At 37.4% G+C, this 13,297-nt stretch overlaps 1 protein-coding gene across 1 annotated transcript in view; it reads right to left on the reverse strand.

Moving 5' to 3' along the window:
- CSTF3 (cleavage stimulation factor subunit 3) overlaps positions 1–11,527 on the reverse strand; it is a 70,272-nt gene extending 58,745 nt beyond the window's left edge. Inside the window, exon 1 of the mRNA XM_032639402.1 lies at positions 11,323–11,527. Within this exon, the coding sequence (XP_032495293.1) occupies positions 11,323–11,349 (27 nt within the window). The 5' untranslated portion in view covers positions 11,350–11,527. The remainder of the gene's footprint in view (positions 1–11,322) is intronic.
- Between the last annotated feature and the right edge of the window lie 1,770 nt (positions 11,528–13,297).

Raw genomic sequence — 13,297 nt, forward strand, 5'->3', positions numbered from 1 at the left:
ACATATATCCCCATAACCCCTCCCTCTTGCGTCTCTCTCCCACCCTCCCTACCCCATCCCTCTAGGTGGTCACAAAGCGCTGAGCTGATCACGTGCAATGCAGCTGCTTCCCACTAGCTATCTATTTTACATTTGGTAGTGTATATATGTCAATGCTACTCATTTCATATGTGGACCATTTTTAAAGTCTTTATTGAATTTGTTACAATATTGCTTCTGTTTTATGTTTTGGTTTTTGGGCCATGCACATGGGACCTTAGCACCCTGACCAGGGATTGAACCTGCACCCCCTGCATTGGAAGGTTAAGTTTTAAGCACCCACAAAGGTGTTTTATAATTAACATTGCACTGGCAAGGATATATATCAACAGAAACAGACATTCTCGAATTGTTGGCAGGAACAAGCGGTAATATTGACCAAAATTTAACATGAATATCTGACCCTGAATTCCAGTTCTGACAACTTACCCTACTCTACATGTACACAAAGATGTACACAGGAGAGTAATCAGCTATGTGGCTGTTTGTTGTTGTGTAAGACTAGGAATAATTTAAATAATCATGTGTAAAAGAACTGGCTAAATAAATTATGGAATCTGTAGTCACTAAAAGGAACAAAGCAATACAGCTCTATAAACAGCAACATCGAACAATCTCCATAATAGCTGGTTAAAAAAATAGGAGTGGATGGGGAGACACACACACCACATACAAGCATACTTCACACACTGTATACTCTTCTGCTGTTTGAATTTTTACTGTTCACCTGAGAAATATTTGTTCAGTGCCTAGTGTGTGCCAGACATTGCTGAATGGGCACTTGGGATACAACAAAATAAAGATTTCTTTCAAACGGTTTACTTCTTGACAAACTTTAAAAATACTTTAAAGTAAACTAGGATTCGTAAGATATCAACTATAATATGTTAACGGTAAAATAAGAAGTAAATGTGATACAGGAACTTTAAATCAGGAATTAAAAACCAGCTAAATTAATCAATGCTAACAATTAGTGTTTCAAAGCAGTCTGGTGGGAGGCCAAATCACTCAAATCCACTTGCTGAAAATTAACCTACCAAAATTAGATAATGTATGCCATAATCTGCAAAAGAACAGAGAAACTCAGAAGATAGCATCTAATATCTGACCAGCAAAATTGCAGCAAGTATAAATGTCTCCTTACAAAATAAAACAAGCCATTCACTTAGTGATTCTCAACCCTGGCAGCACATCAGAATCACCTGGGGTAAAGGGAATTTAAAAAGATGCTCAAAAAAAACCTCTCCAGGAGGTTCTAATGCGCAGCCTCAGTTGAAAATTATGGTTCTTTAGGGATTCCAAACTTTTTTTTGTGTGGCTGCTGAAACTTCCTGCAATCTAGAGAAGCCTATGGCCTTTCCAGGGATAATGTTCTTAAATACACAAAATAAACTATGCAGGATTTCAAAGGAAACCAATTATAGTGAAATGTAATTATCAAAATATTTTTAAACAAAGTTTATATTGTAATAAATACTTAACACAACAAAATCTAGTGGCGAGTCTAGTGATGAGTGCCAACAGTACTTTGAATACATCTGTCCCAGTCACACAGCTATTGCTAACGCTACTAGTGTGGTTTCTTGCCTACATTCGTAATAGAAGGAAAGGCTCAATTTCAGTTACAGATTAGTGAAAAGTTTTATTTTGCCCATTCAAGTTCAGAGAACCCCTAAAATTCTATCCAGACACCTGGGGGAAGAGGTTACCAGGGACCCAAGAACCCCATGGAAAGGATGTTGGATCAGATATAAAAAAAAATCTATTGAGCATCTACTATGTTAGGCATTGTCACTCTTCATTAATCAACTGATAACCCCATTTCATAATAAAAAATATAACTTAATTTTACATGAATCTGCCCGAAGTCCAGTTAGAATCCAGCAGAACTATGGCTCAGCTCTTCATAGAATCTCTTATAACCCTAAATGTTTTCCTCTGGACAAGGATGTAATTAAATGTTCATAAAACAATCTATTTAGATAATTCTCAATCAACTGAATTAATTAACAACAGAAGGTAACCAAAATAGCCAAGAGTATCCTCTGGTAGTTAAAGGTCATATTTAATTCTCACAATAAAAAGTCGTTCATCACCACAGCTATGAGCCAATTGGGTAACCAAGAGCATAACATTTTTGTTTTGTGGCCTGGTTACCACACTGCTGTAAAGCAAATGAAAACTGAACAGTTTTCTAGTATCCACAAGGAGACTGAGCCTCCATAAGGAATGGACTTGTAATATTATTTCCTGAATCTGTTGCCAGATCAGAGAAATAGGTCACTTTAAGAAAACTTGTTGCAAGTTTCCAGTGCCCATTTGTAATGGAATGAGGTCAGAACTCTCCTTAGTTATAGCAAAAGAAGAGCCGTCTCATGCCTACATGTCCCAAAAACATTACTTTAAAGAAACTCTATCAAAATCCAGCTTTTGTCTTTGGAATATCTGTAATCCCATTATCATTCTTCAGGGGGATGATAATGGGGAGTAGGATGGGCCCCAAATCAAATGAGCAAAACAAAAGCTGGACTAATTCAGTTCCCAAGGCATGCACATTTAATGATACTAGTAGGACAGTGGGAACTTCTTTGATTTGCACAATTTTAAAAATCAGAAAAATAACACAACTGTAAGGAGTATACACATACACACCGACATATACTATTTCAAATGGGTACAAAAATCAGAAAAAATTGTGAAGTAGACGACGGACTTCTTTTTGTATAAGGCGAAAATGTTGCTGGGGAACTACCTCCAGTACCTGTTCTATGAACTGTTTTTCTAGTCGTAGTGTACTGCTAAAATATAAACTTTTCTATGTGAGTAATAACCCGTGTACAACTGGCTTAAAGTACGGAGATAGGATACATTATACATGTTTGACCTTTTTCATTTTTAATAATGGCTTTATTGAGACATAATCACATTCCATACAATACACCCATTTAAAGTGTAAGATTCAATGGCTTAAATTTAGTATATTCACCATCATAATAAATTTTAAAACATTTTTATCACCCTAAATAAAAACTGGTACCCATTAACAGGCAATCCCATTTCCCAATCCCCCTAGCCCTAGGCAACCACCAATCTACTTTGTTTCTATAGATGTGCAGGTATTTCATGTAAATGATATCATGAAATGTGTTTTGTTTTTGACTTTCACTTTGCATGTTTGCAAGTTTCATGTTTATCATATATCAGTACTTTCCTTTCTATTGCTAAGTATTCCATTGCATGGATATCCCACATTTTATTATTAATCAGTTGATGGACATTTGGATTATTTCTAGTTTTTGAGTGGAATTCGTTTTGTGTTTTCTTTTTACTTAGGTATATACCTAGAAGTGAAATTGCTAGGTCAAAAAGCAAACCTCTGCGTAACATTTTGAAGAACTGCCAGACTGTTTTCCAAAGCAATTGAACCATTTTACAGTCCCACCAGTGTGAGGGCTCCAATTTCTCTACATCCCCACCAACACTTGTTATTATCCATCTTTTTGATGAGTATAACCATCCGAGCAGGTAAAGCGGTAACTCATTGTGGTTTTGATCTTTATTTCCCTGGTGGCTAATGAAGTTCAGCACTTTTCATGTTCTTATTGGCTTTCGTATATATTTAGAGAAGGGTCTTTTCAGATTGCTTGCCATTTTTAATTCTTTTTTGCTATTGCACTGCAAGAGTCCTTTACATATTATATACTGGTCCCTTATTGGATATACGATATACAAAAATTTTCTCCCATTCAGCTGGTTGTCTTTTTACTTTCTATATTTAACCTTTTGTTTTGTGAAGCTAACTCAGAAACAGAACTTATGACATTGTCTCACAGGCTCCCTGCACTATTTCAACAGTTCTCAAACTTCTTATAAAGAATCACTTTGCACTCTTAAAAATGAGGAATCAGACTTTTTTTTAAATGTGGGGGTTAAATCAACATTATCATACTAAAAATTAAAACTGTAAAAATTTTAATGTGTTAATTCATTTAAAATAAACTTCTATTTTAAAATATTTTCCAAAATTTAAAAAAAAAAGTGAAAAATGGCGCTGTCTTACATTTTTCTGATCTCTTTAATATCTGGCTGAATAGAAGACATCTGCTTCTGCTTTCAACCTTTTGCAATATATTGTTTTTGATGAAGTGTAAGACCACAAAACTACAATTATGTAGTTGGAAAAGGGAGCAACATTTTTAATAGCCTTTTCGTATAACTGTGGATATGTCATGTAGCCTCTGGGAAACCGAGTTAAGCTGCAAACCACTTTCTTTCTATACAATAGCTTAATTTATATCAGGTGGTTGTTAATGGCGTGTGGTGTGGAGAAGTGACAGACACTATTATATTAATGATTAGATAATTTATAATCTAATTTAATTTCTTCTTTCCATTTCCACAAGGGAAGTAAAACCTGGACAGGAAAAAAAGTGTACTTCTCTTTCTCCAAACAGCTATTTTTGTGGTAAATGGGGGAGGGTGTTATGCTGGCGGTCATATGGAAATTAAGTTAAACTAGAGGTCAGTGAAAATTTAAACCAAGTGATAAACATCAAAAGTATGCAGGGAGGGGCTTCCCTGGTGGCGCAGTGGTTGAGAGTCCGCCTGCCGATGCAGGGGACACGGGTTTGTGCCCCGGTCTGGGAGGATCCCACATGCCGCGGAGCGGCTGGGCCCGTGAGCCATGGCCGCTGAGCCTGCGCGTCCGGAGCCTGTCCTCCGCAACGGGAGAGGCCACAACAGTGAGAGGCCCGCGTAACGCATAAAAAAAAAAAAAAAAAAAAAAAAAGTATGCAGGGAGGAATGCAGTAAATTAAAGGATGTAAACCTATATTAGCTTTTTTACCAAGATTTTTGCTGGTTTTTGCAACAGAACAAGCAGAGAAGAGTCTCAAAACTAGTTTTGTAATGAGTACTTTCCACTATTAAGGATAATGAGTGACTAAATACAGTAGGAAGAGAAAAATCAGTAAAAATACTATCAAAGGCCTAACCATCCTCAAATAATCTGCAATGTTTTTCTCCATTTATTTATTTATTTATTATTTTTTGCGGTACACGGACCTCTCACTGTTGTGGCCTCTCCCGTTGCGAAGCCCAGGCTCCGGACGCGCAGGCTCAGCGGCCATGGCCCACGGTCCCGGACCGGGGAACAAAACCGTGTCCCCTGCATCGGCAGGCGGACTCTCAACCACTGCGCCACCAGGGAAGCCCTCTCCATTTATTTATCAATGTATTCAAAACCAACTTTGAAGGTCCAAGTAGCTTCAATCCCTAAGTGATTTGCAAACTTTCATTTACATAAAAATCACATGTGATACTCATTTCCAATGAAGATTCTCAGCCTCACCTACAAAATCTGTTACATTGATAGTACGTCTGAAATTGAGGTATAGGCACCTATATTTTTTTTTTTTTTTTTTTTTTTTGCGGTACGCGGGCCTCTCACTGCTGCGGCCTCTCCCATTGCGGAGCACAGGCTCCAAACGCGCAGGCTCAGCGGCCATGGCTCACAGGCCCAGCAGCTCCGCGGCATGTGGGATCCTCCCGGACCGGGGCACGAACCTGTATCCCCTGCATCGGCAGGCGGACTCTCAACCACTGCACCACCAGGGAAGCCCGGCACCTATACTTTTATAAAGCACCTAAGTGAATATGATGCAATGTACCATGGACTCCATTCTGAGAAACACCACCTAACCCATCTGTTCTGTAAATATATTTTTTTCCAAATGTGGTGTTTCCTCAAAAATAAAGTGGAATCAGACCTAAGTCATTCCTTTTGTTGTTGTTGTTAAAACATTAAGAAAACTGCAAATACATACATTCCAACTCTTAAGTCGGTCTTGGTAGTCTTTTTTCAAAGTTAAAAGTAGACTAGGGTAGCACTCTGCAAGACTATCTTCAAGTAATAACTGAGTCGATTCATATGCCTAGAGAATTAAGCATTTTATGTGACAGATGACATTAATACTGGACGCCAGCTTAGTCCTATGTTCCTTTACCAATGCAGCAAAACTCTAGATGTTTTTTGTGAATGAATCTGAATATGTATCCTATATATAATCCATTCAAACCTTCCAAAGACTAAAATCTACTAAACATGCAAACAATTCAAAAACTTAAAGAAAAAATAGGCTAATGGTTATTGGTCCAAATAACTATACTTATCATATTTGCTTATTAAATTTGTTTATTCATCCCCCAGGAAACAAACAGCTACAAACTATAAATAAAAGTCTTAATATTTTAGAATTTGAAAAATGCAGCTTTAGACCAGGAGTAGCCAAAATATTAATTCACTTGATAAACTAAGTGAAACATTAGAAAACAACAACTAGGACACAGCTTTACGCTTCTGGTTTTATTCAATATTTACTGCTGATTATAACCTATCCATTAATCTAAAAATAGTTTAAACATTTGTTTAACTAAAATCTATTTTAAAATCAATTCTCACACCATTACCAACTGTTCAGTAAAAACAAAAAGACTCAAATTCACAACTAGGTCTTGTCTAAAGAGGAATAAAGATTTAGAGACAATGGCAGAAAAGCTTAAAACTATGAACTGTTTTTTGCAATCATCCACTGAATAGGTACAAACATCTGAACAGATTTTGCCATTCTGCAAGGTCTACCTAGGATATAAATTTCTGTATTCCTAATGCTGAGGAAATGCAATCTCTTCTAACACAATCTCCTTCTGTTGTACTTCTCCGGAAAACCAATATTTCTGTAAACACAGATCAATCTCTCTTAGGAATAATTACTGCCAAATAGAGTATTCTATGTAGTCAGTTTCCTCAAGAAATATTAACAATAAGATCAAATCAAATTTGCCTGCCCCAAACTATTATACTAAGTATCTTAAAATAGGAGGGGGAAAAGTAGGAAAGGCTATTACAGAAAGCTTTTGTTAACAACAGATAAGAATAATTGGATCCAAAGAACACACTGTTGTTATAACATATATTCTTGGCCTTTCCCTCCCTCTTCTAACCTCCACACACATCCACTTGGGTTTAAAATTGGCACTATTTCCCTTTAAGCCCTACTAGATATTAATGGCTACTCAACAAAATAAATCACGTTTCAACATTGAGTGTTTCATCTTTCTTTCCTCATTAGTAAGTATATAACAGAACACATATTTTTCATATTTTCTAAATCTTCCTAAACTTATTTTTCACCCAAAGCAAAACAATTATTTATGGCCCTAAATTCCCCTCTTTGTTAAGAATTATTGGCAATTAATTTGTGCTCCTTCAAGTCATGCAATTTTTCTGAAGTAAGGATCATTCTTTTTATACTTTAGGCCTTCCTAATTCTAGAATAGGCTATGAATTGTTTGAAAACTGAAATCTTATTCCTAAAACACAAAAGTGTAGAAACAGAATTTTAGGGACTTAAAGGTTCATGGGAATTGACTTGGCCAAATACATTTCTTTGGCCAAATATATGTAACAAAACTTGAGAAACCATTCACTCTTATGCCCCAAAGTATTTTACTTTGTATTAATTATTAACAATAATCATAAGCACCTATATTCCCAAAAGATACAATTCTTTAAAATTTTGTAACATATAGCCTGAATGCAAAATGTATCCATTTATTTAGTAAACACCTTTAATTATCAAAACAGTGTTTCTAGGTTTTTAAGGTGCAATGGTGAATAACTAAGGCAGCCTTTCAACTCAAAACCCAGTGGAGAAACTCTAACCAATAGCCTATTAAATTCTGTAGAGGTGATGCACAAGGTAAAATGGAGTGAAGAATGAGATCAGAAGTTGAATCAAGCAGTAAAAAAAAGTGTACACTATAAAAATATAGCCATAATTCCACACGGGAACCAGATGTGCTTTTGTTAGGGGGAAAACCTAACAAAACCTATATGCAGGTGATTTTGTCACCATTAAACTGACAAAAACAGTACGAAGCTCCAGAAGAATACGCACCAAAACTGCAAGGTAATTTAAATAGCCCTCTAAATGTAAAATAGAACTTCCTTACAAGAGTTAAAAAAAAAAAAAAAAAAAAATCACAATAAACCTTAGCTGTGATTTTACTTGTCTACAATCATTTCCCTCTTTCATACAGCACAAATCTAGAGATTCAGTACGAAGAAAGGACCATCTATATTTTTGAAAAACAAATTTAAGATATTATCAGGTTTACTGAACAAAACTTTTTTTTGAGTTTCAATGCTAACCAGCTAAAATAAATCTGTAATTCATACCTCACAGGATTCTTTCTCTATCCCACCCTTACCATCTTTCCAAAGCAAATCCATGATTCAGAGTGGTTTTGATGTTTTTCTTATTATTCTTCAGTTTTGTTTAGTCTTTTTTTTCCTTGTCCATCATCTCATTTTTCCTCTAAATTTTCATTAACTGTTGCCTTACACATCAAGCGAACTGATTCCTATTTTTGATCATGTCACTTTTTAAGGTATCATTTAATTACCATTTCAGTTAAAGTTGAATAATACAGTATCTGAGATTTGCTTCAAAGTAATAGAGGTGGGGAGAGTAAGTGAAAGTATGGAGAAAACATGTTTCGCTGTGAGTTGAAGCTCTATGATAGAAACATCATACGTTATATTATTCTTTTTTTCTTGCATGTTTGAAATGTATCTTTAAAGAGTTTAAAAGATTATATGACGATAACTATCTGTTTATCATCAGATGTCAAAACATGTCTTACTGACTGATGGAAAAAATATATAGCATATAGGAGGCACCATAAAGGCTAGGACAAGTTAAGCATTTAAAAAACAAAAAAAGAAAAGAAAAAGAAAAGCTTATAGCTGATTTTAACATAGTAAATACAGAGAAACCCCATGAATCCACAGCTATCCTCAATCTTTTAAAAGGAAGGGAAAAGAAAAAAGAAATTTCACCTTTGAGGAAAAAATATGAGCCAGTAAGTAGAGACAGAATAGGATTTTTTTAAAAACCACCATTTGCCACTTTCAAGGAAACAACTGATTTATTTAAAGATTATCAATTGATGATAAATAACTAGATAAAAGGTTATTGAGGAACACAGTTATCAACCCACAGATTACTAACTGCAAAGAGGAAAATAATCCTTTACAATGAAGAGATCCAGCAGTCATTACCCTAACCCTGACCAAGTGAGCAAACTTAACCTTTACTAACACTGGAACAACCTAGCATGAAGTGAGTGCCTTTTGATGTGATGTTATAAAGTATTCTACACAAAAATATTTAACCTGAATACTATCAAAGCTCTGAGTTTAGACATAACCATAATTTTCAGGAAATACAGAAGATGAGGGGACAAGTTAAATGACACCACACAAACACAAATCAAATAAGCCCAGACATAAAATGAGAAGTTCTACAAGAGAACTTTTCTGGATTCTTCAAATAGACAATAAATATCCTAGGCGAGAAAAAACAGAGGAACGATTCAAGAGACATAACCAAATGATGCAAATAACCTAGATTAGATTCTGATTTTTTTTTAATTTAATTTAATTTTTTTACATAGCAGGTTCTTATTAGTTATCCATTTTATACATATTGGTGTAGATTCTGATTTTTAAAATAATAAAACCCTATGAATCACATTCTTAGGACTTACTTTTAGTAATGATACGGTACTGCTATTAATTTTCTTAGGTGGGAAATGGTATAATGGTTATATAACAGCATTAATGCCTTATACTGTATAAGAGAATGCTGAAATTAGGGGGGCTGAATATGTCACTTACTTTCAAATAAATATATACAAGGAGATAAAGCAAATATGGCAAAACACTCAACAAGTGTCGATTCTAGGCGAAGAACTGTACTGCAGTTGTTCACTGCACTTTTCCTTGTCCTAAACTTTACACATAACACTTTTGGGTGAAATTTTTTTCTTTGAATTTTTACCACCTTCTCTCCCACTTAAAACACCACAGTTCTGAAATGAAAGGTCATGGCAACATTTCAGTGTGTTTACAATTTTAGATAAATTTAAAAATTAACAATGAATTCGGGAAGCTTTCAATGAACACCTCAGTACATTACTCCTCCTCTACTTTCAGGTGACAAAACATGAGCCAAGAAAAAGGGTAGGTATACAAAAACAGACTTGACATAACGATTTTAAGACTTGGCATTCTTGGGCATTCTAACAGCATGTAAAATGTAAATACTGTGAAAATTTCAGGACTGAAATCAGTCGACAAGCAAACACAAAATTCAGTTTAGCCAAACTTTCCCGACATAATAAAATTTACAGTCACCCTATTCAATAGGAACACGCCAATTCTGCCTCATCTCTGTCAACCTCCAAGAACAGCCCCCACGTTAAAAGATGGGGACTTCAAAAACGAAAACCTAAGTGTATTTCGTTGCTATGGCAATGGGAAATTTCAGGAAATTGAGACTGCAGTCTAGCTAGCCTCCATTTTAAAAACTATTTACCTAAACATACCGGACTTGAATCGAAAAATAAATTGACAGCTTCCATAAAACACCAGTTTCCTCTTTCAAACTCAAAGGTAAATACTATCCTACAAAATTCTGAATAAAGAGCAAAAGAAACAAATCATTTAATTAAGAATCTGAATTTTAAAATACTTAGATATCACATATCCAGTACTAAAATACAGATGCTTTTACTTACAGTGGCCCAAACATACTTCTCATTTCCGATTTATCAAATTCTACAATTACTTGTTTCGTTGGAAAAATGAAAATGAAATGCTGATAGAAGAAAGGGAAAGAGCAGGAGAAAGCCACAAAATTCCCAAATCTTAGCATAACGATGCTCTTACTCCTAAACTGCTTCCTTCTTCATTCGCTCATGCAAGAGTCTATTTCTCCAGATTAGTTTCACCTTAAATTACTTCTCAAACCTTTTTCTGGGTACAGTATATATCGGAAAGGCGGTGGAGGGAACACTGTCAAGTTTTTCGAAAACAGCGGGTACACGTTAAAATAATCAATTCCTAACCCCTTAACACCAAAATGGTATTAAAGGAAAGACTCTCACCGGAGAAGTCCCATGAATCTAAATAGGACGAAGTAGCTTCCTGGCTATTGTCTAAATCAAATATTTGTTCATCTTAACGCCTAAGACAGAGAAGCCAAAAAAGTTTTAAATCTCAGATCTTTCTCCCCATTCCCACCGTACTTCTGAACCCCATCTTTCGGGTTCATTAGACCCTTGATTCCTCCTCAGCGAACATGGCTGGAGAACTCGGACGAACAGAGACGGAGAGAGAAGAGGTCGCCACGAGGCCCCACCACTCTCCTTCCTCACCTGCTCCGTGGCTCCGTCTCCTGACATGGCCTCAGACGACTAGAACGTGCGAACTGGCCCGCGATGCCAAGCTACAAAAGAAAAATTAAACTAAAAACCACCCCCAAACAACTAAAATTGCCCCCTGCCCTGCGGAGCCAGACCGCCAACAAGAACCGCCACCGCCCACTCAGATATGAATTAAAATGGCTGCGCCCGGGCCGGCCAAGGAGGGGTGTGTGGCTTCTGCATTAACTTCCGGGGCAGAGGGCGGAGTTAAGAGAGCAAAATCATCGATTACTCAACCGCGCAGAAGCAGAAAGATCCCAGGGGGCGGGCCCAATGCAAGCGCGGGACGTCACGGCCTTGGAGTAGAGAGGCTGTTGCTGAGCGAGCTGCAACCGGCTGGGAGGCGGGAAACTGTTTTCCATGGAGGCTCGCGCGCCTTTTGGAATTTAATTATCAAGCTGTGGAGCGCGCCTCTTCACTGTTGAAGTCTGCAAATCGGTTCAGTTCAGGCAAGCTGGCCATCTTATTGAGCAATTCTAAGTGTTAAATGCTTCCTATATTTTGGAGATAAGGAATCTATGAAGTTTTCTATGGTCTCAGCTAATGCTCTTCACGCTTTTGCGGTATTAAAGGGACAGATCAAGCCCATGTTAATTTATACCGTCACTGTTTACTCATGTGTCTAAGGTTTGAAGTAAGGCCCAGGTTTTAAGCTCAGCATCCCACCATGGTTCTTCATAATAGCGCTTCGGCTCTGGAGCCAGCCTGCATTCATTTGAAACCTGGCGTCATCTCTCGCTAGATGGGAAACCGTGGGCAATTAAACACCTCTGTGCCTCAGTTTCCTTGCCTGTAATTACGAGTAATAATAATACCTGCTTTTTTTTTTTTGCGGTACGCGGGCCTCTCACTGTTGTGGCCTCTCCCGTTGCGGAGCACAGGCTCCGGACGCGCAGGCTCAGCGGCCATGGCTCACGGGCCTAGCCGCTCCGCGGCATGTGGGATCTTCCCGGACCAGGGCACAAACCCGTGTCCCCTGCATCGGCAGGCGGACTCTCAACCACTCCGCCACCAGGGAAGCCCAATACCTGCTTTTTTTCTTACCGCTTCACGAGGCTTGCAGGATCTGAGTTCCCCCATCAGGGATGAAACCTGCGCTCTCAGCAGTCTAAGTGTGGAGTCCTAACCACGGGACCGCCAGGGAATTCCCAGCACCTGCAATTTAAATAAGTTATACATGTAAAAGTGCTTGGAACTGTACTTGGCATAGTCCAAGATTAAGTGAGAGCAGGTCTTCTCAAACTTTTACCTTCAAGCATCATCATAAGACTTATAACACCCTATCGTCTACAGTGGCCAATGGTCCAAAGTAAACTATTCAGCCTTTCCCATACACTCCTTATTCTTTTCAGTCTCCCATGCCTCTGCTCATATTTCCACCTCTGCCCTTTCCACAGCCTGAATTCTTTTTTTTGTTGTTTAACATCTTTATTGGAGTATAATTGCTTTACAATGGTGTGTTCGTTTCTGCTGTATAACAAAGTGAATCAGCTATACATAAACATTACCCCCTGTATCTCCTCCCTCTTGTGTGTCCTTCCCACCCTCCCTATCCCACCCCTCTAGGTGGTCACAAAGCACTGAGCTTATCTCCCTGTGCTGTGTGGCTCCTTCCCACTAGCTATCTATTTTACATTTTACAGCCTGAATTCTTACACTTTCAAGAAATCAGACACATGAGCAAAGGGTGTATATTACAGATGTTTATTGCACCATCCAACAATAGAGGACTAGTTAAACACTGTAATCCCTCCCACTCTCTTATCCTCTGTAGCTCCCTTATCCTATGTTCCAAGACCCCCAGTGGATGCCTGAAACGGGATAGTAGCAAACCCTATATATACTATTTTTTCCTGTACATACCTATGTTATCATAGTTTAATTTATAAATTATGAACAATAGAAGATTAACAACAATAATAAAATA

This window comes from Phocoena sinus, chromosome 8 (assembly GCF_008692025.1).
Source record: "Phocoena sinus isolate mPhoSin1 chromosome 8, mPhoSin1.pri, whole genome shotgun sequence".
NCBI classification, from domain to species: Eukaryota; Metazoa; Chordata; class Mammalia; order Artiodactyla; family Phocoenidae; genus Phocoena; species Phocoena sinus.